This window comes from Atractosteus spatula, chromosome 7 (genome assembly GCF_055471065.1).
Source record: "Atractosteus spatula isolate fAtrSpa1 chromosome 7, fAtrSpa1.hap1, whole genome shotgun sequence".
NCBI classification, from domain to species: Eukaryota; Metazoa; Chordata; class Actinopteri; order Semionotiformes; family Lepisosteidae; genus Atractosteus; species Atractosteus spatula.
In genome coordinates this window covers 54,201,254-54,228,516 of record NC_142712.1, presented here as the reverse complement: position 1 = coordinate 54,228,516, position 27,263 = coordinate 54,201,254, and the positions used below count along the sequence as shown (strand labels likewise).

At 37.2% G+C, this 27,263-nt stretch overlaps 1 protein-coding gene across 4 annotated transcripts in view; it reads left to right on the top strand.

The window, feature by feature from the left end:
• shf (Src homology 2 domain containing F) overlaps positions 1-27,263 on the top strand; it is a 114,178-nt gene that overhangs the window by 73,051 nt on the left and 13,864 nt on the right. The window contains exons 3-7 of one of the 4 annotated variants that reach the window (XM_088920311.1): positions 7,324-7,545; positions 8,002-8,103; positions 17,480-17,620; positions 25,248-25,419; positions 26,135-26,254. In XM_088920311.1, coding sequence (XP_088776437.1) covers positions 7,324-7,545; positions 8,002-8,103; positions 17,480-17,620; positions 25,248-25,419; positions 26,135-26,254 — 757 coding nt within the window. The remainder of the gene's footprint in view (positions 1-7,323; positions 7,546-8,001; positions 8,104-17,479; positions 17,621-25,247; positions 25,420-26,134; positions 26,255-27,263) is intronic. The other 3 variants (XM_088920312.1, XM_088920308.1, XM_088920309.1) reach the window with 3 other exon arrangements.

Below are 27,263 nucleotides of genomic sequence, written 5' to 3'. Positions count from 1 at the left end.
ATTAGTTTGTTAGTTTTGCATGAGCTGATCCAAAGTAGATTTTATTTTGGAAATGAGGGAAAAATAGATGAGAACTGATGAACCTAGAGGGAGAACAATTTCTTCTAAGAAAGGAAGGGTGGCTAAGAATCATAGTAGGGTAGAACAATACAAGATTCAAAGCAGCAAAGCTATTAAACGTAAAACCACAAAGTTAAAAAATAAGAGGGCTTTGAAGAGGTGAATCTGTTTGGGGAAAATTGTCTTCATCTCCCACTCAGCCCCCTTCACTTTGTCCTTTGTGTATTTAACCTGACAAACAGGCAGCACTCCACTCTTGCCGGTGATTGCACTGCGCCTGGAGGCTGTTGAGTCAGTGAATGGAAGAAGCATTCCCAATGACAGAGTGTAATTGAGATGCAAGGGGCAAAGCAAACAGGGGGCAGCTGGGTTGAGTGCATAGATCTAAACAAACCTTAAGCTCACGATCTGTATAAAGTAAGTATTCCGAAATGCTACCAAGACAGCCGCAGCAAGGCCTCTAACAGAAAACTGGCTAACAGCAGGCCATGCAGGGAAGCCTTTTAATATGAGTGGTTCTGAATGAGAGCTAATATTGCAGCAAGCAGTGTTCCATCATGCTGAGTCCCCTTAAGAAGCTGTTGATGTCCAATTTTTCTCTATACTTTTTCATGAAGATTGAGTACAGAGAGATGGGGGGTCAGTCACAACACTGACTTTGAATAAAGAAAAGGTCTGAAGAAAGCCTTACTTACCAGCAGCCATACCACCCTGCAACTCACAACTGGCAGCCCACTGAAGCTAAGCAGGTGTGAGCCTGGTCAGTACCTGGATGGGAGACCTCCTGGAAAAAAGTAAGGTTGCTGCTGGAAGAGGTGTTAGGGGAGCCAGCAGGGGGCACTCACCCTGTGGTCCATGTGGGTCCTAATGCCCCAGTATAGTGACGGGGACACTATACTGTAAACAGGCGCCGTCCTTCGGATGAGACGTAAAACCGAGGTCCTGACTGTGTGGTCATTTCTCAAAAAGAGTCCTGGCCAAATTTCCCAATCATGGCCTCCTAATAATCCCCATCTATGAATTGGGTTCATTCTCTCTGCTCTCCTCCCCACTGAGAGCTGGTGTGTGGTGAGCGTTCTGGCGCACTATGGCTGCCGTCGCATCATCCAGGTGGGGCTGCACATTGGTGGTGGAGTATAAGTGTAAGCAGTTGTTGTTGTTATTACCATGTTCACAATTCAGGATTTCAATTGTTTTCAAGAAAATCTTGACCTCTCTTGACCTCTTTTCAGCAGACCTGGCATGATACAGAGAGAAAAAAAATCAAATATACTTTGTTAAAAGGTGTGAGTATTTTTGCATTAGTGCATTCGTTAAATTATAAATATTGCTTTATATTTAACCCAGACATAAAAAATATGGAATGGTGGGTTTGTCATGTGCATCATAAAGCTGTTTATAATCGCAAAGTCATGAAACTGTAACTTATTTATTATATGATCTAAGATCGCACAGCTGAATTGAAACCATTTGTGTTCATACACTTATCACTACACCAGCTTGGGTGTTATTAAATATTAATATGCTTTTAATGGACTTGCACCACTCTGCCATATTGTGAATGTAGCAACGGCAATATAAGTCAATGCCATTTCTGAATTACACTTTCATAGTGAATTCTGTAAATGCTACAGTATCCTAGTGTGATTAATGATGCAAAGACGCTGACTAACTGTTCTCATTCAGATTGAGAAAGTAACATTCGGTGACCCACACATTTCCCCAAAAACAGAACAAGTATCGATTTTTAAAACTAGGAACTTTATTCTAACTGCGAAACACTCAAGAACAGCAAAAGTCTTATGAATGTCGAACAAAACATCACGTTCAGTTGTGTTTTTTAAATGTGCATAAAATAGTCTCCATATTTAGACATTTCTATAAAATGTATAATATTTGCATATCTTTGACAGTTAAATCACTTTTAATTCTGTAGTTGACCCAGAACATAAAATAAAAACATGTGTTCATGTGTAACGTAATGGGAAAAAATACTTTCAAAATATATAGAAACATGCAAAACAAATGTATTTTTCATTGTGGTAAACTCATTTGTGTTCTTTGCTGTTTGTTTTTATAATCTCAAAAAGTAACAAACTATTACAGTATCGCTGCAATCACTGCCAAAGAGTATTTGAAGAGTGGATTGTTGCTTTCTAATCATGGTATATATATATTTTTAATTTCCTACTTTCACTGTGTCCCAGCTTTAATTTATATATTCTGCAGTCGTCTGAGAAAGCACTACCATCTTGCTTACAGTCTCTCATTTCAGTTTTGAAAGAACAAGGTTATTAGCCAGCTGAAAATGCATGGATACGTGAATGACTACACAAATACAAAAGGGATGCGAACGACTCTTCGTTAACTCACATTCATTAGGCCTCATTTCTTTGGCAGTATGCCAAGTCCTCCATGAAGTTACTATAGCAAGGGCTGGGAGTAAGTAATACTATGTAGAGCAAAATTAGAGGTACTGTACCAGTGGATAGTAGATGCCATTATACAGAATGCAAATCAGCTTCCTTCTTGAGGTGTCAAGACTCAAATTGATGACTGAAGAAGTACAGTGCTCACAAGACATAAAGTAAATGAAAAGTATTGACCTTTGCTACTGAAGTTCTAATTAAGCAAACTTGTCTAATATGTAGAGAAATAGAACTGCAAAAACAACATAAACCTGCAAGAAACTTTGAAACAGCATTTTAGTACTTTTTCTTACATTGGCTGTTTAATGGAAAGACTGAAATGTTTGGACGGGCTAAAATGTTTGTTTTGACCTATTTTTAAATACTGAACTACATACAGGTTTAAAAATAGGGTTTACCTAGACAGAGCTATGACAGATGTATAAACTGTGGAATTGTGAGCTGGGAGAGGACTGAGTTATGGTGACACAGTAATACTAGTGGAAATTGTTTGAGTTCAAGGAAAATTGTAAAGGTTATATCTGTAGTGAGATCTGTGTTTTGGGTGGTGGGCTGTTAATTAAAAAATGGTGAATGGTCTAGTGGGAAGGAGGAGATGCAGCCGAGTCGCAATACATCGTCACAATTTCTTAAATAGGTTAAAATAACTGAACAGCCAAAGGAGGTTTGAAAATTGCTTGAGAAATTTCTGTATGGAGACAGACTTTTTGAAATTGAGCTATTGGGTTCAGCATTGAGCTATATGCGTGTTTGTCCAGTGAAACGGTAACAATACAGGACACTATAATTGTGATGTTTGGGTTTATGTGCCATCATGACAAAACTCAAAACTGCAACGGCTTTATTAAGAAAAAGAATATATTGACTGCAAAACTTCCTGCAGATCGTGTCCATGTATACAACAGGGAAAAATATTCACTGCGTACATATTGCATTTCTGATTTTGTCAGAGGGAGAATTGTTGTGGAATGCTAAAGTAATTGCCTTGATTCCTCACAACCTTGATTCATACTGTGCACTCAGGTCTAAAAGCTTCAAGTATGTCAGGCCTCGGGCAGCATGTCAGTGTTAACTACATACAAGCTTAACAAATGTAGCCTTTGAAGTAATTTAAAGTACAGGAACAACTGTCTTGAACTGTCTTGCATACCAGAATCGATTAAATGGGATGAGATCATTGTATTTAAGTAATTAACTCCAATCCAATATTTTTCACTTGTGCATTTAGCTTTTAATTTGAAGTATCCGTCTTTAGGTATATTGGTCAAAACATGTTTTGTAGTGTAACGTTGGTATATATCTACTCTGAATACAAAAATATTTTTTCCGTTTTCTGTTAATTTCTGACAACCCGCATACCCATCTGTTAACAAGCCAAAGACAGCATGACAATGTTTCAACAAAACAGTGAAAAAAGTCACAACATGACCTAAAGGTTACCTCATTAATCTTCCCCAGTGTCAGCTCCTTTTTATGCTCACAGGAATTTTTGAAAGGAGAAAACAGAAAAGTTGACTGCTTAATGAACATTTGTAGATGTACTGTATACATGATATTCACAATATTTAATATCTGCAATAAATGTTGCAGCTCTTGTCATTAGTGTTTGTTTCCTTAATTTTGTAAGTTTGGAAAATAATCATAATTCTTAATGCTGGTGATTTTCTTTTATTTTTAAAGTTTGAAGAATTCAAAAAATAACTTCTTGTACAGCATTTTTATATTGTGATAGACTTTCGTATGGAGACAGACGTTTTGAAATTGAGCTATTGGGTTCAACATTGAGCTCTTGTATATGATTATTTGTCCAGTGAAACATTCAGTAAAAATAAAGGATCAGTTGTGATGTTTGGGTTCATGTACCATCATGACAAAACCCACCTGCTCTTTGCTTCTAAAATGTATATTGTACTCTGTACAATATAAAATTTAAAAGCAAAGTAACTCTTGGGGGAAAAAAATATAAATATCTGTATTTTTTCAATTAATGCTACTTTAAAATAATAAAACTGTGCATTAAAGTTGTCCTGTTGGCATTGGACAGATGTTTATAGAGATTTTTTTAAAGATCGAGAAGATCTTTAATGGTAAGATCCAAAATAAAAAAAAAGAAATTAAGCTTTGTTAAGCTTTCAAAAACTGTATTGACCTGACCAATTGTGCATGTTTTTTTTTCTCCGATTTGTGGGAACAATTTAATTCATTGTGCCATCAGTACATGTTCTTGAAGTAAATCCATCATTTGGAATAATAAATAAACCATCTGATTGACAGCGGCAGTTCTGGGGGAGAGAAGCTGCAGTTTGTACTATTGTGCAGGTTTCACCAGGGGATAGAATTCCTGAAACACTACGGGCTTTATTATAGAGAGGAACTAGTACATCCGGTCTCTTGTGAGAACAGTAGGGAAAAGCCACTGACCTTTGCCAGCTGAGGAGATCACAGGAGAGGGAAGACATGTTATGACCCCGTTAATCTTCTGAAGCATGGCTTAGCCACTGTGACGCGGACGCCAACAATGAGAGGGCTTCTGTTCCTCCTGGGCAGCAAAGCTGTCCGATTACAGGAGCCACGTGCCCAGAATCAACGGGGCTCAGCTTTCTGCAGCTCTCACAGCCTGCTGCTAATTTACACACAAAAGGAGCTCTTGTTGAATAGCAACCTGCTGGGGCTCTAATCTCCTTCAGCAATTTATTTAAGGCAGCGTGTTCCCAATTAAAGTTCCCTCCAAGCAAGATTTACTTCTTCCAGGCTCCATCACACCTCGACTTCCCTTCATTCCTCTGTGGATAGGTTTGATTTTCTTTCATTGACCTTTTTAACTGTTGATCCTTTCACTAGCAGGTTGATGCATATCTTTCCAGGATCGTAGGGTTTTTTGACTTTAGTAGGAGATCAAAGGTGTTTGGTTCTGTGGATTGCTTTAAGGTTTTGATCCCTTTGGGTTATCTAGATTAGAACGAACACTTCTTTTTCATGAGACTCCCTGTGCTTAAAGCAATTACACACAGTGCTGTGGCATAATATTTCATTTTCAACATTACATTACCATGTGATGAGCTGCCTTGGTACGGATATGCATGACTGAACTAAATGTAGCGGAAAAGGGCCTCCATGCTCTGGATTTAGGGGAGTGTTTTAAAATGAATTGGAAACTTGTTTTGCATGTGCGAACTGATGCGTTACATTTAATGTCAAATCCAAGGATAACAGCAGTGTCCAGGAGATTTCACCACGCACCTAAACGAGAGAACCATTTATTTGAATATCTTTCACTTCAGCCAAAAAAACCTCCTACCTACAGTATATTGCTTAATCCATTCCTTTAACCATTTACTGTTATCTTTGACTTGTTGTCTTCTTCCTTGTTCAAGGCCTTTTCCAATGAACTGTTTACCTCAAATCCAGTGTTCTATAATTTTAAAACAAGTATACCTACTTGTCATACTCACTGCATCCTATGACCTTTTTGAGCGGGAGCGCATCACTAGGCCTCAAACCAGAAATCCCACTGCGGTCCAGCTCTGCCACAATGAAGCTATCAATTTAATATTCTAGGTTTTTTTAAGAAATTTATAGCACATACAATTTCTTGTTCGTGCCTTCTGTCCCCTTTGTGTGACCTCTTGCAAAAGACAGTGATGTAAATTGTCATTAACGTGTGCAATGTTGCGAACCATAGTATTTTTTTGTAGTAAAACATCTCAGGATTTATTTTTATATTAAGACTTTTGCTTGGTTTGAATTTGAAAAAGAATGTGACATGCAATCATGTGTTTATAATATCATATACATAGTATTAAAGTAACAAGGTCCTCAATGTCATATAAATATCTTAATAGAACAACAGTACTGGGTAGGTTTTCAACATCCGGAAATTCCTTCAACCCTTTTGAGAAATGCGGTTACTGCAACTTTCCTTTCACACAGGCTCTGACTTGCACTCACAGGTGTATAGCCACAGGCAATAGTCAACGCCCACCCCCCACTCACTTCCAGAAAAATTTGCTTTTACCATTATTATTGTAGAAGTGCCTTTTTGAGAGCAGGATCACTTTACTGGGTAATTGTTTTAAGCAACAATTGTCAAGATCTGTTTGGGATCCTGTACCCACACCATATTTCTGGTCAGTGTTTAAAAATGACAATTTTGTCTTCCCATACTAAAAGCTCATGGCATATTCTGAGGTGAGCACTGATAGTGTTTTAGTTTAGACCTTAGTGTTGCCTTGCATGAAAACATAGTGTCACAAAGTCCTCACTGCCCACCTTGTCCTTCTAAGACCCACTCATGCATTTGGAAGCAATTAAAGATTTCATCCCAATTCTCATGTGGAATTTGCTGCAGAATACTTCGCTTAAGTTATCCTTCACTGCTTCAATCCATATGTAACAGGGCATGCTAAAGCTGATTAGGTCCGCTTTTCAGCTAGAACCTAATCAACTGATGTTTTCAAGTAGGTAAAATTCACAAGTCCTAATGAACTTACTGGTTTATAGTTTGCATGAATCAGAGTAGCTGTTCCTATACCTACTACTTCCCTGTAGACCAACCTTATTGTTTTTTTGTACTCATTCTATATGGTGTATGTACTGTACATTACTTTAGACTACTTTGGAAAGTGTGCTGAGAATGTTCCCTGTGAAAAGACACAGGATTAATAATAATGCATTGTTCTATGTTTTACCAAAGCATTTAATTGCTGCAGAACTTTACAACTGACATGCTTCTGACCACAAAGACCATTTTAAAGGTTTTGAATTTAAGGCACCTTTTGACTCGGTGTTAAAGCATGAGGGTATGTGTTTAATGGACTGCTCTTTGTTTCCTCAGAAATACGCGGAGGCAGAGGCCCAAAGGATGGACCAGTTAGGCAGCTGCACCTCTACGATACTCCTTATGAGCCAACAGAGAATGGCAGTGACTCGGACCTTGAGCGAGGAGGCTCTCGTCCTCCCAGAGAAAGCCGTCTGCCCCAGGACGACGAGCGACCACCTGAGGAGTACGATCAGCCCTGGGAGTGGAAGAAGGACAGAATATCAAAGGCATTTGCAGGTACAAACGGTAAAAGCTAGGTGCCAGTGAAAGAGACTAAACACACAAAAAAATATGTCCAGCCTCAATCTCAGTCTTGGAAGCTATGAGTCCTGTGTGTGCATCTGTGCTTGTGTATATACTTGTGTTTGTGTTCTGTCACTACATTATCGAGAAATTTATATCTTTGATGATGGCAGATCATGAGAAGAGAATTAAATATTAGTGGAGGCATTTGAGATATAAAAGACACTTTATGTGCATCTCTGTATACCTGTTTCAGTCAGCGTCCCAAGATTAGAAAAAACACCTTCATCTCTATTGAGAGATGAGCCACTGTGGCTAATGCAGCCATAACAAAGGAGGTCTGTTTTTGGGAATGAGATTTAAAAAAAATCCTTTCAGTGATTAATTTAATATGGGATTTGACATTTAAATCACTGAAAGGTTTTTTGTCATTTTTTTTTCCTTGAACAGCTCTGCTTTGTTATAACTGCATTAGCTACGGGGGCGCTGTAACTTGCATTGGATCTGAGCCTTGGGAGAGAAAAGAGGACAACGTCTCTAAAGCCCACACAGGTACATAGGAGTGTGTGTGAGCCCATCTGTCTGTCTGTTTTTTCTGCCTGCATTTATAATCGCATTTCTCAGTGTTTTGTAGAAATCAATTATAAAGGCCAGTGCCAGTCTGATTTCAGAATGAATTTATTAAAGCAGTTTTATTGTCTCCACTATAGGCAGTTTTCATTTCACTATTGCACTCTGTGGTGGCTTGTAACTACGCAGAATAATTACTGCGGACTGGAGCAAGTGAGCCTGTCAGCATGTCTCTGATACGTGCTGGAAGCAATGCAGATTTTAAAAGCATCTTTATGAAGCAGGGATGAAAACCAGGACAGTGCTTTGTATAATTACGCAGGCTCATCTGCTGGATAAAGAAAGGAGATACTATTTTTAATTAAATCTTCACATAAAAGTGATCTACTTGAATATGTACAGAAATTTAAAGAAAAAGGACCTTTGAAGAATTTTCTTTGTTTCAATAATCTACAAAATGTCTTGTATTTTCTTTTTTAGAGTCCTAGACCTGAATAAACATTTTATAGGGTAAAGTTTCTAATTATTTTGCACAATCTAAATAATTGTTAATAAGCTAATATTGTTAAGTATCATTGAATTCTCCTTTTAAGAATGTAGATGCCAGTTGTGCTATTTTAAGTTATAGTGACAAAATGCATAATGGGGGAAAAGAGAGATAGAAAACAAGGACATGCTTTATGAATCTGTCTGAACTCATCCACTCTGCTAAGAAGCATGAAAGCACTAGCACGGTACTGATATCCTAACATAAATAGGACACTGTACAAATCAGGATTAAATATGTTTTCTGGAGGCTGCATGGAATGTGAAATCAAGCTACAACAATCTCTTGTCAGCTTTAGTGTGCCAAAGAACTCACAAGTTAGTTTGAAAATCTAATGTCCCTTTTCTGATTTGATCTGCTATACTGTTCTCCTTATCTGTCATTTAATCAGCAGCTGTTTTCCTTTGTTTTACAATGTCTGTGTATCTAACCTTACTGTAATGCATACTGTACTTGCGTAAATTTGATAAATTAGCCCATATGTTCACTTTCGCTGTTTTCTTTTTAACAGGAACTTGAAAAGCATCTGTTAAAAATAGTTTTCATTCTTCATTTCATGATACATTTTATGTTGAGCTCCTAATTGATTTTATTTTTTAAAAGCAGTGATATTGACAATGGTTGAAAGCAACATAATGTATCATACCAAAAAAAGGCATCTCCCATCTTCACTTTAATTATTCATTAGAGCAGGAACTTTTTGGAATTTGTTTTGGTATAGCTTCTTTTTATCCTCTTTAATCTTGTTGCACATGCAAGAAATTTTATTGGCAATCTTTATCTGTAATATAGTTTTTTCTGCTCAGGACCCCTGCAGTTTAGACAGCCTGTAAATCCAAATTCTAATAAAGTTGGCTTTCATACAATTATGAAAATATGGTATTTAAAAATATGGCAAAATCTGTTGGCAAGAAACAAGTTTGAACCAACATTCTTAAGCATGATAATACTTAATAAACTTTCCATGTATCACTTATTCAGTTAATCTACAAAAAACTTGCTAGATTTTGTTGAGACCCATGGGTTTCCAAACTTGTTTTTTTCCATTACAGGTAGATTACAGGTAAACTCTGTAGAATTTCCAATTAATGCTTCAGGTAAATTTTGGATTACAACAATTAGCTTTGTGAAATAAGAGCACTATTCAGTGTCTTTGGTATACTTAGTGGTTGGTATGTACAGTATAAGCTACTTCAGAGTTCAGTAATTCTTGGTATCACCCAATTAAATAGCACAATCAGGATCACTTAAATGATAGAATACATGGAACTATGCTTGCCTGAAGACATTGTTCTTAGATAAAGCTTCTCTTATACTATTTTGTACATTTTGTCTATAACAGAAATGCAGATGTACCATTTTGAGCAGCCTATCTTTATCAAGAGTACAGGTCTTGGTCAGATTCCATTTCAGCACAGAGGAGCTGTCTTCACTTGGTGCCAAGCGACTGCTGTTTATGACAGATATGGAGTGACAGAGGCAGAAAGCGAGCCTGTACAGGAATCACTAGAAGGGCTTTAAAGTCAGATGTTAAACTGAGGTTATCGCAGCAAGCAGCATGGCTGTCATTTCTCAGTATCACATATCCACCTCTCCCACCAGGTTAAGTAAGAGCAGGTTATCATCACCTATCCATAGAGCTCAGCAGCTGGGCAGATGCAATTGTACAAACACCCCAAATTTCCAAAACACAATGAGTATCATTTCGTAATATTTTTTGTGTTCCTCTATGCCTCTGCTAAAACAAATAGTTTTACTCTTGGGTTCTTCTCCATTGCTTTCCTGCTTAAAAATATTCTCTTTGCAATCCCAGAAGATCATATCATTAACTTCTGCAATAGCTCTTGGATCTTATTTCGAATGGCAACAGCTTTTTCAAAAATTGACAAAGCAGCCAAGTGATTAGTGAAAGTGGACCTTATCATAATATTACATTTTTACTACCAGTATAAATAATGACCTTTCTAATATGTGGTACTGTACAAACTAAGCTGAGCTTGAGTAGAATACTTGTTCAGATGTAAATTTGTATTTTTATGTAGATGTGGTATGTTTGTGTAATTATTGAATTAAAACCTTCAGTAGACTGACGAGATCAAACCATAAAAAGCACAAATGTTTCAAAGACATGATAGAACCAAGGACATGTGGAGATCTGGATCTCAGAACCACTTATTCAATCCAGTGTCTTCTGCAGTAGATTTTGTCTTTCCATATGAGCATTTTGTACTAACTTGGTGCATGTTTGTCTCTATTATTACGAAGTCTTCGTGTCATGTTCAGGGAAGTGCTGTACAAGCAGAGTTAATGATTCATGTATCCGTTTGACCCTGTGCTTTCCCCAGCTGATCCATCAATGATTGATGAGACAAGTCAGAAAGATGAAGCAAAACGTGTCCTTTCAATCAGCACAATAGTATCAACTATCTGTTTTTCCGAGACCTGGGGGATACATTATTCTCTTAATGTGTTACACACATTCAGAAACACAAGAGTACCTCAAAGTGAAACAAAGGTGTTATTTAATCTTTAGCCATGTGCTGTTCACTGACTTTTTTCTCTGTTTTTCCAACCTAAAATATTATAATATTTCACTCGGTAAATTTAGAGTACACTCTAAATCACACTTGAAAGGAGACAAAACTACTTCACGCATTGGTAGCCAGCTCTAGGCCTGGACAGCCATATACAGTACTGTCTGTTATATGCTTATTTTTTAAATTGTCTAGGGGAACGAAATGGGCTTCTGCTAGAGTGTCACTTGATAGCTGAAAAAAGTTCCACATAATGGTTGAACATCCATTTCAATTACACCTGTCTTTCATCTTCTTTTAAATCATGAAATCTCGCATCATTGTCATTCCGTACTCGTTTTAATTTTCCCATGTTGATAACCTTCCTGACATACTTCTTTCATGTGCATAACTGTGTCTGCTGCATTAAGGCTTTGGGTGTCATTGCTTATCTCTGCTCAGACACATTGCCTTACAAGAATCATTGGCTCCCAGCTCTCCCTTCAGATAGGCTGACAGCATTTCCATTTTCCCTAGTGGCCTTGTGGAATCTAACTATCCATCTGCCTATGGCCAGCCAGTGGAATTGACCATGTCAACTATTTGCTCTTCTGCGAAGAGTCAAATAAAAGTATTTTCATTATAATAACTTAAACAGAAAATATAACTGAGTGAAAACAATCTAACTGGTTTGTTTCACCCAAGATTCCTTCACAACACTTAAGAACTGTAATGCCTAAATCTTATTCCTCTATAAATATGAGTAACCAAAGATACACTGTGGTTACTCACATAAACTATGGATTTTCTGAGCAGCACCCCTTCCTCATATAAGATTTCATTACATTATTTAAATATCTTTGGTATTTACATAGATTTTGGTACTTTTTGTTTTCTAAGAGACAAGAAGGGGGAGGAATTTCACATTGCATCATGTTTTTGATATACAGTAAGCAGTCTTTGACTTGAATGTTAGGCAATGCAATTCTGCTGGTTTTGGTTACTGGGGTTGCAAGATATAAAAGAAAGTGACGTAATTAAGACGTATTGTGCTATATTGGTGAATTGGGATAGTTGAGATTATGACAAATTGCATAAGATTAATATTTAAGCCACATACCAAGACAACAAATGATCACAAACCCAATTAGTTCTGTTCAGTATGCAGCACAAGTTGTCCTTGGATTAAAGAGAAGCATTTTGAGTATGCTTGTAATGTATTAAATGCTGTCAAATAAGTTTTTATATAATTTATGGACAATGTTTTAAATTTAGCTATCACTTAATTATAACCTGGTAATTAAAATAAAAATTGTGATTATACTGAGAAATAACTACAAAAAACAATACATGCTGTGGATCCGCAGTCTGCTTTTAAAAATAAAGATACCTTCTCCATTTCAAGGCTGTCTTTGGTTTCAACGTGAACATCAACCTCAGAAAAGATGTAATAAAGACATTCGCTCAATAGGGCTTCAATTAATCAAAGGCTAACCATTTTGCTTCAGCTGGCAGAAAAACCCATTAGAGGACGTGCTTTGTGAAGTGCTGCCAAAACAGAGGAGCAAGTCACGTGCCCAGTTGATTCATACTGCAAACAACAGCAGAGCAGATGTGCTTTCATCAGACTCTTCTTTGTTTATTTCCAAATGTGCTTGTCAGGACCAACCCCCTGAGACGAAACTCTCCTTTTCAAGAGGTTCCCAAATCTCTGCGAAATTAATGTGGTATGGACAAGATAAAGACAAATTTGACAATAGGAGACATTGTGCCCTTTCATATATGTGTTAAAAATGATAGGCACTGCTGCCCTTGGGGGGAAAAAAACAAAACATTTGGATGTGGATCAATTCAGTTGTCAATGGTTTTAGATTACCTTTTTTAATTTAAACAGGGGAACTGCGATATGCAAAGAAACAGGTAGAGGTTAATTTCACGCTGAAAATGAGAAGTGTGAAACGGTATGTTTCAACTGTGGGCTCTATCCTCACGCACAGCTCCAGATGCCTGATGAAGGCTCCACAGCTGAAACTTGCCTTTTATTCTTTGCTTTTATGTTATACAGTGTGTGAAAAAGTACACCCCATGAAAAGGTTGGTCTTTTTTTACATTTGTGGACAAAAGGATATTTGATCATCATTTCAACAATACTGATGGATAAAGGTGATCTAGGTTAGAAAAATTACATTTTGCACTCATTTTTACTATTTAAATCAACAGAAATGCAATTTCCTTGTGTGGAAAAAGTTAGTTCAGCCCTATCTTTATCATTGCATCAAATGCCTAAAATTAGAATCAGGTGCACCAAAACAGGTGCAAATGATTAGAACTAGAGGGTAACTTGGAGGGCACTACCTTATATAAACATCAGAAACCTGTAGTCTGGTTTGGTCTTAGCATTTGAGGTGTGTGGCTACATCATGCCAAGATCAAAAGAGCTCCCTGAGGTCCTCAGAAGAAAGATTGTTGATGCCTATGAGTCTGGGAAGGGTTTTAAAGCCATTTCCAAGCAATTTGTAGTCAATCACTCCACTGTCCGAAGGATCATCTACAAATGGAGAAAATTTCAAACCATTGGCAATATATCCAGGCCAGGTTGTCTCGCCAAATTCAGCCTCAGCCCAAGAGCTGACTGAAAGATCCAGCAGGAAGTCTCCAAGAACCTCAGGATAACGTCAATAGATTTACAGACCAGTCTTGCCCTAGTCAATGTCAAAGTGCATCGAATCAACCATCCGATAGACACTGCACAACTTTGCCCTACTCGCGAGGTCAAGAAGGAAGAAGTCTCTGCTCTCAAAAAAGAATATAGATGCACGTCTGAAGTTTGCCAGACAGCACCTAGGTGAAAATCAGGACTATTAGAATATTGGTCTGGACGGATGAGACAAAGGTACAGCTGTTTGGCCACAATGCCAGATGTCATGTTTGGTGAAAACCAAAAACTGCCTTTGACCAAAAGAACCTCATACCAAAGCATGGTGGTGGAAACATTATGGTTTGGGGCTGCTTTTCTACCTCAGGACCTGGCCACCTTGCCATCATAGAGTCAACCATGGATTCCACATTGTACCGGAGAGTACCTGAGAAGAATGTGAGGCCATCTGTCAAAAAGCTGAAGCTGAACCGTAAGTGGACCTTGCAACAAGACAATGACCCAAAACACTCAAGCAGATCCACAGAAGAATGGCTCAAAAAGAAGAAATGGAGGGTTATGGAATGGCCAAGTCAAAGCCCAGTCCTTAACCACACAGAAATGCTGTGGGGGGACTTGAAGCGGGCAGTACATGCAAGAAAGCCCTCGAACATCACACAGTTGAAGGAGTTCTGTAAGGAGGAGTGGGCAAAAATGTTTCTAAGTGGATGTAGGAGGCTGGTAGACAATTACAAGAAACGCCTACAAAAAGTGATTTCTGCCAAAGGGGGCAACACCAGCTGCTGAAGCTAGGGGGTTTACTTATTTTTTCCACAGCAGGCAATTGCATTTCTGACATTTTTGTTGAATAAATGATTGCAAACAATAATTTTCATTGTTATTTGTTAAATGAGATCACTTATATCTATCAATGTTGTTGAAATGAAAATCAAATATCCATACATGCAAATATGTTGGGAAAAACTCACCTTTTCATGGGGTGTACTTAGTTTTTTACATGGGGATCACTGTATGTAAATGTCCTTTCAGATTTCTTATGTTTTTATTTGATCTATATGATCTTTATTTACGGAATTTTACATCCATTATAGCCAGTTACATCTCAATTGCCTCTCCTAAATCATTTTATTTCTCTCAAATTAATAAGGCAGTATTTACTTTTTATACAACAGACTGAAAAAGTTGATTTGATGATGTGATTTAATTTTAAGTTGACTTGTTTTATTGTCTGGAAGCATAATAGACTTTAATTTTTTAGAGCTGAGTTTTGATAGTTGACCAACACGTATATCATGCTAAGCATTTTGAATTTACAAGACTTGTCACCAAAAACTGCTCTGAATCTCAGCTGTTATAATTTAACATGACTTGGTTCTGTAATGGTTTTGAAAGTAGTTGTAATTATTTTAATTTCACTCTTGATCCCCCACAGCTGGGAATGACCTACTTAAAATATAGAACACACGCTGGGCATTGCTGTGCTGACCGTTATGTCATCACAATAAGTGTCTTGCATAAACTACTAGCAAAAACATATACTGCACCTAAAAGCCCTGAATTATAACTTTAGGAATAGTATTGTCAGGGAAACATCGCATGTATTTTGTGTGGTTTTCAAGGTCTGTTTTAAGAGTACACACCTTTGTTACACATGCATATATTTTACCTGTTTTGATCTTGTAACAGAAGCGCACAATGGTTTGACAAATTTAATGTCTTCACTAATTGCATTCAGTGCTCATTGCTGTACTTTTGCACTCTCAGCTTTAATTCTTCTTAGTTTTGAAGGTGGTAATCCATTTTGGAATATTTAATTTCATAGGGCACTGATGCAAAACCTTTATTTTTGCCAGTGAATCTATTTCTGGGTTTTGTTTTTTTAACCAGTCTCGCATAAATAACGTATTGGAGCACTATTGTTTAATTATGGAGGAAGTACAAGGCAATGCATATAATTTTTTACCACATAAAGACCTTTATAATGCATGCGGTAATTGGTCAATTGTTTTTAAATGATAAGGTGTTCTAAGGTACACAGCAATATTTTAAAAAGCTTAAGCATCTTCTTATAGTGTTAAGTTCATTTGTTTGTAAAAGAGGCCTCTTTAAAACTGTATTTGACCTATATAAATTGAAATCGGGCTTCCTTAGGGGAAGTAGGGGCCATTGCAATGCATTGTTATTCTCTAAAATAATTACACTGTACTCTATAGAGGGAAATGTGTATTAACATTAAATGCCTTGCTGCGAGCAGCTTACCCTACTGTCATGCTTATTAGTTTTGCTGTCGGAACAACCAACTGCATGGTAGTCTGACCTTAACATCGCTCTAATTCAGCCTATTTACTGCCACAGCTTTGAGGAAAGGGAATTATAGCATTATAGTCCTGAAATATGTTGCTTTCCCAACCGGATTTAATCTACGTTCACCTTTCTTGCCTTTCACCTTTTTCCAAAAATCTTTTTGTTTGTTTTTTTACAGAATGCAAATGTAAATGTTAATGTACTGTAACAATTGTCCAGCCGAAAGCAAATGCCTTCTATGTGCCTTTCTTCAATGACAGATCCCTTCGCTTAAAGGAATAATAGAATTAGAACTATCTGTAGATTTTAATGACAAGTTAATGATATGCTTTCTTTTTTCTCTTTTCCATGAAATTGTGGAGAAGTTGAGAGTACTTTTTGTGACTTTCATTTACATTTCAATAATGAGTGCCTTTTTTCAGATTCCAGTATTTCATTTTTACCTTCTTACATAGACATGAAAACAGTGAAAAAAGAATGTGAAATGTATTTATTTATTACCTAATTTAACTAAAACATTTTGAAAATGTTTGCCTTCCATGCCCAGATTTGAACTTAAATTTAGCTGTGCGTACCCTGTTAAATGTTATTCTGCTGGCATAACAGCAAAAGATTTACACTCCAGACCTCTTTGATTAGATGTGAACAAGCCATTAAGGAAATTCTGTTAAATACTAGTTTGCTTTCAAAAGCTGTATATTTAAAGAAAAGTGCAGTGTCTAGGCATAATGAAGTCGTGCTATGGGGACAGTAAAGAAAACCTCGAGAATTTCACATGGTTCTGATCTTCGCTGTTTTTACCATGGAATTGTGCAGCTCAGCAATCTGGCTCCAACAGTGCATCCAGGGCTCGAGAGTTTATGGGCACTTCACACAGTGTTCCAACTGCCACCATTTTCAGAGAGATAAATTAGAACTAAACAATTTAGGCTTTTCAGACCTTTTTGCTTAATTGCAAGTTATTCTTATGTGCCTAAGAGTTTATTTGAATTTAAATACATTAATTGAATCCATGTGACTTCAACAAAGCTTGAGCGGCTTGTGAAAGACCCAGCTCCTCATGGCAGACTCTATGGTGTGATGCCTAGTGGAGCTCTGGACTGACACTGACGAGACCTGCTCTCATGTGGAAGTGTCCATTCCTCTTGAAGCAGCCTCTTCACAAGCCTCCCTCCTTTCCTGTCTCCTCCGAGTTTAACTGTGACCTTTCCGCACTCACTGTGGCTGCTGATTTTTCCCTTTCTCATCATACTCTCTCTCTCTCTGTTTTTCCCCCCCTCTCTCTTTCTTTGCCTTGTGGTGCTTCCCTCCTGTGCTGCGGACTTGTACTGCTTACAGTAGAGATTAAAGTGATCAAGGACTTGCCATGGCCCCCTCCGGTAGGTCAGCTCAATAGCAGCCCCCCTGCAGACGGCGGAGAAGCCTCCCCTCAGCCCTCCCAGCCGTCGCCTGGCCAGTCTTCCTCTGACGATCACCACGGTGGGTGTGCCTCCTCCCGAGCCCTGCTCCCCCTTCGTGCTTGCCCACAGTGGAGTCACAAGAACTGGCTTATTTAAATTAGCTTAGAATTGTGTTGTCTGTGTAGCCATGACTGTCAGTTATCTTTCTCGTACCAATTACTACCAGTTTGTATCTTTAGATGAAGTTTCTTGTTCTTATTGGACTGCTATAAATTCCCATCTCAATGTTCTGTGTAGAATATAAATGTGCTATATTATTTAAAGGTAAAAGACTCACTTAAAACAGAAAAAGAGCCTTAGCCTTACTGTAAAATTGTAACATGTTTTATTGATTTCATGGCCATCCTCATAATTTGTATTTGTTTTATAGTTTTACAACAGAAGTAGTAGATTTGAAAATCACCTTTAAATTCTGAGAAATGTTATGACGGGTGGTATTGAGAATGCAGTCTGTGTAATTTGTACAATGTCCTTTTTTCCCCATCAAAAGCCTAAAATAGTCTACATTCTATCCACAAGAAAATTTGCCAGCAGATAGGGGGATTACTTTTGTTGTTTCGATCCCATGCATGGATGTTTAGTGTTTCTGCATCTTGTTTCTCTAGATGAAATGAGAAATTGAATAAAACAAAGGGCATCTTCAGATGACTGAAGATGTAGGTGACTGGTACTACACAAAGTGGAATGGCGTGTATGAGAAAGTTAAAGGGACACTAACATAACTGGTCCATTCATGCTAGAGATGCACCAAAGCCAGAATGATTCATTTGGCTTCTGGTTCTTCCATAATCTTCCAAACATCCCCCCTTTTAACTATTCCATGAGGTATATCCATTTCCAGTTTAGTGGGATTATTTGAAAGCTGCACACTGGGATTAGAGTGTGACTTCATGGGCTTTTAAAGTAGCATGAGGTTTTGATTTGTAGTTTTTTTTTGGGGGGGGGGGGTGTGTAATGTGATCGTTTCTCTTTCTTAAATTCTTCCAGACCTAAGGAGTATAGGATTACAGTGTGTGAGACTTACAGCTGAAAGCTCTGTATGCTCAATTACACGTTCTTGCTCAGGACATTCAGTTGTTGGTCTGCTCATCTGAGCAGTTGGAATGAAGATGGAAAGTAATAGCAGTCCTAATTGACTGTGATGTATTTTGCAAGTTTACTGAAATACAGCCTGCTGGGATTTCTCTAATGAAAATCTTATGAAGTTGAAACACTGTGATTTAATTGTTGTTTATTGGCACATTGCTGTGTCTACAACATATCCTCTCATTTTAACTACATATAAAGAATAAGGTGAGCTGTTATGCACTTTTAGCCATGCCGACTTTGCAGTCTTTCTGGGAAAGTAAATGGTTACCTTTATATTTTTCTCCCCCTTTATTCACATGTGACTGGATAAAATTAGTCTTATGAACTTGACCCCAATAAGTCCTAATAAACCAAATATCTAAACTGTAACAACACAGAGGTTGCAGTTTAAAGGCAGCAAAAATAATTTCATTTACCAATAACCTGAGTTTTGAAGGATCTGTGTGTCATTTGTCTAGTTCATTTGGCAACTAAGGTGACTTTTATTTAAAATATTCTGTCAAACAGGATATTTCAGACCCTCTCTGTCATGACCAACATTACACATGGCTCTAGATGTGTTAAATTGAAATAAAAGGATGTACCTCTTTATCAATCCTCAATTGTAAGATATAGAAGAATTGGTGAAAACTTTGTAATGAGAGTTTCTTTTATGTGTACTGTTGCTATTGGACAGCTATCATTTTTAAGGACTTTTAGGGCTCATTACAATCTCATCATTTTATTCTTTCTCAGTGTTTATCTTCCCAATGTTTTTTTTTTCTTGGGCAATCAAGGTAACCGTAAAATGTAATACATTTTTAGCAGGAAAAATACACTCAAGTCAATTCAATATGTTAAAGAGAAGACTTCTTGGTTTCTTGGTTTCATTTCTGATTTTTAGAAAAATGCAATGTGTTTATCTTAGAACTGTGGTGTCTGTATCCAACTTATTATACTGTGATGTTCAAACCTTAGAATATGGGCAATAGGGGAATTAATCTGATTTTCATTTGTTTTAGGAATCTTGCATGTTATTTTTTGTCTGTGCCTGCTACATAGCCCAGTATTAAACAATATACATTCATAACCCCAAATAACCTGGTTCAAGAAATCATATTGATCTTGTTTTGGAATCTTACACTGACTTTTGATCAAGTTCTGTATTGATATGAAATATTTATTGACTTTTAAATGATTTGGCTTCCCTGTATTTCAAGTTTCATCTGTTTATACTACTAATCACAGCATCCATTCCACTAATTGTAGTGTTCTGTCTTTCCATTACAGCTCAAAGTAGTATTGAATGGTAGAGGTCATTTGTTCTTGCACTTTATTTTTAGGGTAAAAAAACAGAAGTTTATTTCCGAAATATATTTGATATGTTTTATTTCTGTGTCATACAGGCTTTGTGCTTTATCAGTATATAAATATGCACCTCTCCCCTAGTTTGTTACTCAAATACAAGAGTCTAATTAAACAAAGAAGATTTGATCTCAATCAAGTAATTGGCATGACAGTTAATTTTATATCTATGCACATATTAACAGTGCATTCAGTGTGTTTAATTGAAATGTTTTGAAAGTGTGCAAGTGGAAAATCAAAAATCTACATGTATATTGTTGATATCATTACAAATTCAAACAGCTGTGCTTCATTTGAAATGCAAAATGAATTCCTGTATTCGAGTTACAAAGCTTACTAGCTATGTATTGGAAAGATCAAACTGTCTTAAGCAAGTGTAGTGCTGCTTACTTTTTTCAAACAATAGCTTTACCAGTAATTTTCTTAAAGTGATTCACAGGCATTAAAGGAAGTCACCTATTGTGACAGAGCTCTGATAGTTTTGATGCTTTCAGTTGCCCCACAGTTCAGTTTGTGTACTGGTCCTATTGACAAGTCCTAAATCCAATTTCACAAGATTTTGAGTAAATTTTTTTTTCTGTGTGCTTGCATGAGTGTGGAAGTGTTTTTTTTTCCAGACGTGGACAAGATGCCTCCCCTTGCCTTTGTGGGTTTATTTAGTGTCTGATGTGAAGTTCTGTTGCATATTAACCCCTCTTTTAGTTTAGTAACAAAGCCTGATGCTTAGGCTTCTGCACTGGGGTGGAAGGGCCTCTGGCCTTTGATCATAAGCAGACTCACTCAGCAATGTGACACCATGATCCGGTTTTCTCACACGATGTTAGCCTGCCACTGGCAGACGAGGAAGGTTCACCTCTACTTCAAAAGCAACCTCTAGCCAAGTCTGTCTGCATTTTCAACTGCCGTAACAATCACTTGCCACAGTATACTGATATGCAAACAGTCTTTGCCAGTGCCAGTGAGTCATGGCCTCTGTAAGAGCCTGCAGTTGTATACTAGGAATCTCATTTGACTTTTGGTGTAGTCTGCTCATTTTAATAAGTAATAAGCTAATACGTTTTTAACATGGTACCTTTAACTGCTACCAAATGATGCACCTATTTTTGTCTAAATTTATGTTACATTTCTTTCCTGATTAAGCACTTTCAGCAAAATATACCCATTCAAAAGAAAAAAATAACAGGCATGTTTATCATGTATTTTCTATGGTATATGGTATTTAAAAACCTCTCTTATATGTAACAAACATATAAACTTTTTGAAGTGCTGTATTTCTGGATTCAAGTCTCCTTTCATTCTCTTCCCAGTCCTTGAGGATGAAAAGGGCAGACTTGTCAAGGGTTGGGTTGGTGGCGATTGCATTTGTCTTCCTACTGTGCTATGTTGCCATCTGGCCAAGGTGACCCAGCTCCGTCAGGATAGTGACAGGAAGAAGGCTGGCCTTTATGGGTAGACAGTTTGAAGAGAGCAGTCCCAACTTTAGAACAGACCTGTCATGCAGGCCACAACATTGCATTGTGCATCTCCAAGATGCTGTCATGTTGCAAAACAGATCTTGGCTGATGCCAGCACTCCTAGCTGCTGGAGTTTTCAGGATGTGTTTTGTGCCACATAAGTCATTTCATATAACCTTCTGATCTGAGTCGCAGGTGGGTCCAGTAGGACTGACTAAATTTATTCTGCACTGTAATGCTGGTGTTGAAAGGGCATGTTTACTCTTATGAAGCTTCTATTGGGGAAAAACTCCTTTCCAGATTAAACTATCTTTGACATACTTTTTAAAGGTACATAGTATTAACTTCAACAGTGTAGCTTAAAAAGTGTGGACTTGAAACAAACTGAAATAAACATGAATGAATTAAGAAATACAGATAGAAATGCTAACGTTTGAATTGCTTTTACATTATCATTGCTGCATTATATTCTCTTGGTAGAAGGACATAGGATACTTTTTTCAGGTATATTTGAATTTTAAAGCATAGATTTACCAATAGACATAATTCCCAAAAAGAAACATTAGCCTTTAAAATTGACAAAAACTGTTAATACCAAAAAGGGTTTTAAATTATAGTGAAATCCAGAAATCACACTAATACTTTTCAAATATATTTGACAGAGTTATGTCAGATTGGGAAATTATGCATTTAGTAATTCTTTCTCCCTAAAGTGGGTTGCTTTAGAGAAAGAAGACAAAGGTGAAAAAGGCTTTATAATTTTAACAGTTGAGTTTCTATAAATATGATTAGCAGTCTAGTTTGCCTTTGCAATGTCAGCAGTTTAACTTTCCTTTGGAACTGTAGGATGAAAACTTGAAAATAAATAGTAAGTGCAGCTATTTTCTTTTTCATTTATTTTGGAAATATGAAAAAAGAAAGTGGTATGTTAGTTCTTCAGGACAGGCCAGGAATTTATGCAACCGTTAATTTTCTTCCACCATCAGTAAAGGAGAGTTATGTAAGCACTGTCCCTGTCCAATGAGCATACATTGTGCTTTTGTTTGGTAAACCATTTCTGAGCTTGGAATTTTTCAAGTTTTTTTTTCTTCACATGCCAAAGCCTGAGCCATAATAGACTTTGTGCTTTCCAATTCAGTGTTATGCGAGATTGGTTCACAGAGAGGTTGCATGTAAAATTCACATTTTGCATAATTATTCAAGCTTGTCTGTGAATATCAATATGCTGGGGTGCGTTTAACGAAATCACTTCAATACTAGTAGCCTTTTTCTTTGAACAAGAAAGAACTGAGTTATTTTAAGTACACCACAGTTTATAAATGTAGTTTTGATGCTCCACTGTTACGTCTGTCTAAACAGTGTTATGAGTTCAGAAGAATAGTAGCTTCAGCAGTGATGAGCACACAGTCCCTATAGAGTTCTACATTGTCATATTTCCTTCAATGCTGACCGGAAGGTTGTGACAGTATCCTTTTCACACATTTCCCCAGTTTCCATGGAAACTGACAACCTCACTTGTGCATAACACATACATTAGAAACAGGAATAGTATTTGCCCAGTCACTACAGTGGGAATATTGATGATTCCAGTTCTTCTGGGTTTCTACTCAGTGCTGGAGCATTTCAAAGGTGTTTTCTACATTTCAGTTCTATATAGCTACTGTCAGCCTGTAGCTATTTTAGTGTTTAGCAGGTGCAAAAAGCTGCATTTGATATAATCATCGTGGTTATTGCTCTAGACATTTCAGAGTACAGATGTCATGTAAACCATGGAGGTGTAAGAAGTAACTGATCTGTCAGTGTGATGTGGAGAGACTGTCAGTTTAATGCTTCCAACAGAAGACCCTGTTAACTGCATCTCACAGCTTTAAAGTGGGAAAACATCTGAGACATTTGTAAAGTAATTTGTAAAAGGCATGTTCTTGTTCATGTAATAACATACTTTCCATGCATTGCATTGGATATCTGTAAAGTCAGAAAAAGCTCAAATACAGGTCTAGAAATCCCGTAGACAAAGAGGTAGAGGGTGACCCCTGGTGGTTTGTAAATGGAAGCAAGACCTAATTCGAACCACAGACATTTTAATCTAAAGAAAGACTTTGGGTGTGCTGTTCATGCTGAAACTAAATGTCACTAGTATTAGAAGTAGTAGTGTGCACACAGATCAAACTTAAACTGTGCTCTGATTCTTTAAAACAGTTTGCTTTAACTGAGATTCGATGTTTGCATATATTCCTGCATGAGTACTTTCAATAAAATGAAAATTAAAAATGACAAATATTCCTGTACAGCAGTTTGATTGCAGAGTAAAAAAAAAATGTATAAAATATATTTGGCCAGTGCTTGTCATTACAAATATTAACCTGAAGTTTTGTGCTTGCTAGAGATGATTTTGCAGCAATAGAAATATGATCTAAGCATAACTATTGTATAGAATGTCTAATGATTTTAATACTTTCCACAAAAAAGGAAATCTATACATTTTACTCTGTGTTGTGGTGTATAATTCTGTTCTCTTGATTTAGAGCTTCTTCCCCTGCAAAATATATTGACTCAGTGTAATCAAATCCCTTAAACAGGGTATCATGGAAGTACTGGATGAAGGGAAGAAAAAATAATTGCAACTGTATTAAATTTCCTTCAATTAGTGACAAACTTTGATGTACTCCATTTAAAATTATCCAGCTTGCACAATTTATGTCTGTGAAAATGTGTTTTAAGTGTAGCTTGATTGACTTCAGCAACTGCAGGAATGTGCAACCACTAAAGACGCTCTTTTCCACATGGTGATGAAATGTAATCAATTAAACAGATTTGGTGAGCCATCTCTGAACCCAACCTCCAGCATTGTTGAGTTAAATATCAGGCTCTCCCCCCTTGAAACGAATCATTTCTCCAAACCACTGTAAGGAAGTCACGCAGACGATGGTCTTCAGCACACTGCTATGCATCCTGTGCACTTGTCTGTACTTGCGCCAAAGGAAAATTGTGGGTGTGCAATTAATTTTAACACTTCTGATTCTGCGGCATTTTAGCTTTGCATGCTTCAGCAGACCTGTTTGTTGCCTGTGTTTGGAGAGTAGAAAGGCTTTTCCTTCAAAACATTTTTCTGCAACTGGTTGTTTCAGCAAATTTTAATATGACACTTGATCTATGTCGTATTAATGACACCACCAATTATGTGTAAACAAAACATAGTATTGTAAAGATATTTGATTCCTATCTTCTAATAGTTTAAATATATATGTCATATTCTTATATTATCAATAAAAAGTTTTCACATCTCTCCCCCACGATCTCCCTTCGTTTGGACACTTTCTCACCTGCTGCGTCCTTTGTTTTCCTGTGCTTTATATTCCTGCTAGCTTCCTTGCCTACTTCCACATGAAAGGCTCAACAGCTAAACCTTGTTTTTATCTTACTGCTTTTCGTGTTGGAAATAACCTTTACGTGATATTTAAATATCTATAAATCCCAAATATATATATATTAGAGGTATGTTATAGAACATTTATTGTATTTGTCCATGCATCTATTGTACAATCGACAGGGAGGCCTCCAAGTACTGATGCATTCTTCCTTAAAAGAATAGATCATCTAATAAATTCTTATGGCTTGTGAAGACTGTGTCCTTTTTGAAATCGAGGAAGATTGCTATCATTTCTCCTGAAATTACTAGCTGAAGCAATGGTATGAAAGGGGTCAGTTAGGCTCACCTATGTTAGCCTTCCTGAACACCGTGTCTGTCTGCTCCACCAGTTCAATTTGATGGTGTTGAGAAGTCTCGCGTGTCACCAACCAAGGACTGCAAGGCACGCCCACCTCAGCGGCACTCAAGTGGGTGCCTGGTGAGTACGAAGCTGGGCTCCCTGGACCATGGCACTTCCCTGGGAGAGCGCATCGACCCCACCCTTCCCCTTGAGAGCCAGTTGTAAGTGCTTCCTCCTACTTTGTTATACAAGGCAATTTCATGTTTCACAGAAGTAGAATGGTATCCATTTTTGGCCAGGCTTTTGTGGTCTACCAAATGTTCAATTTGTATACTTGATTCTGCTTTCTTTTTTGTTTTACACCTTGGTGTGATTCTTCTGTTTATTTAAAGTAATCATGTTCTGTTTTATTTCTTTACAAGACATCACAAATTCATAAAAATTCTCTCCAGCTTATGAACTGCTTAGCAGTCCTGTCTCTTTTCCACAATCTATTAACATAGTTTGCATAAGACTCTGTTTGCAAAGCCCAACAGTTCTGAGAGTATTGGTGAATGGATTTTGTTCAAAGCTTGTATTCTAATCCTAAAGTAAATTGCTCATTTTCATCCCATTCTGCCATCTTGAAAAAACAGTTGTCAAAAGGTTCTGAAATCACCAGGGAAATCCCATTAACGACACGAAAATTGAACTTTAGAAATTTCCTGAACGTTCAGAAATCAGTAAATGGATGTCTGATGTCAAACTCCATTTGATCCTTTCTAGACCTGCCGCTTCTCTGTTTCTTAAGTGCTATTTACCGTTTCTTTTCAACTTAATAGTGTTTTACATCTTCTCTTTCAGATAGTTATTTGTCTTCACCCATTTTCTCCAGTCCAGGTTCTGAATAACTCAAGTTCGCTCCTGAGTGATTTGCTTCTCTCTCCACTGCTGCAGTTGGTACCATGGCGCCATCAGCAGGACAGATGCGGAGAACCTTTTGCGTCTGTGCAAGGAGGCCAGCTACCTGGTGAGAAACAGTGAAACCAGCAAGAACGACTATTCTCTCTCCCTCAAGTAAGCTTCTGCCGTGCTCAGCGTGCCTTCTCTTTCACTTCAGCCTTTTCTTTATGGAGTGTGTATGGTTAATGCCACAACAAAGTGTCGTAATGAGCAAAAATTAGTTCTTATTCAAATTATTCAAAACAGACGCAATTTTACAACTGTGCATTTGTGAAATTGAAAAAATATTAAGTTTGTGTTCCACATTCAAGTCTGTGAACAATATGTATTGGTAACACGATGTACAGTTTGACAGTTGTGCAGGCATTTATATTTTTTCATCCAGGCAATAATCCTTTCCATCAGATTATTCCTGATAAGGGTCACGGCAGCCTGCAGTCTTTCCAAGAGCATATAATGCAAGGTGGGAGTACACTCTGCATGGCAACCCTGTCCATCACAGCAGATACTTTTATATTCCTCTATTTTTTTTAAATAACCAGTTTTAGTATTAAAACATAAATCCTTAGGTTAGAGGATTTACAGTGAATCTCTGTATACAGCCTTTTGTTGGTAATTAGTCCATTCTCCTCATGCTGCTAGTCTATTAGAATTTCCTTTCACTTCAGTTTCCGGGGTATTGCTCCTGCCTAGGATATGTTGTGAAAAGAGATGTTCATGTTGAACTTCATAAGTCATCATTAGCTTTTTGAAGACATTGCTCATGTCTCTTAAGAGCCTTCATGGTTCTAGGCCGACTTCCATTTTGTTTTGTTTTCTGAACTGTTCCTTGTCATTCATATTTCTTTTAACTGATCAGATAACTGGGAATATTGCTGGGTTTTGTCAAAGACTAAGGTCAATTAGCAGCCAGGAATAAAAAATGTAAACACAGCAGTTTGGTATCTTTTAAACTTTGTTATAAATCTTCAAAAATTGCAAACTTCACACTTCAATCTCACATTATTTGTAAGCCATTGGTCTATAGCCCTGTGTATGGGAAATTAATTTTGATGCGTAGTTTATTTTATACTATCATTGAAGAAGTTCATTAAGTAAAATTTAACTTTAAATTTCAAAAGGC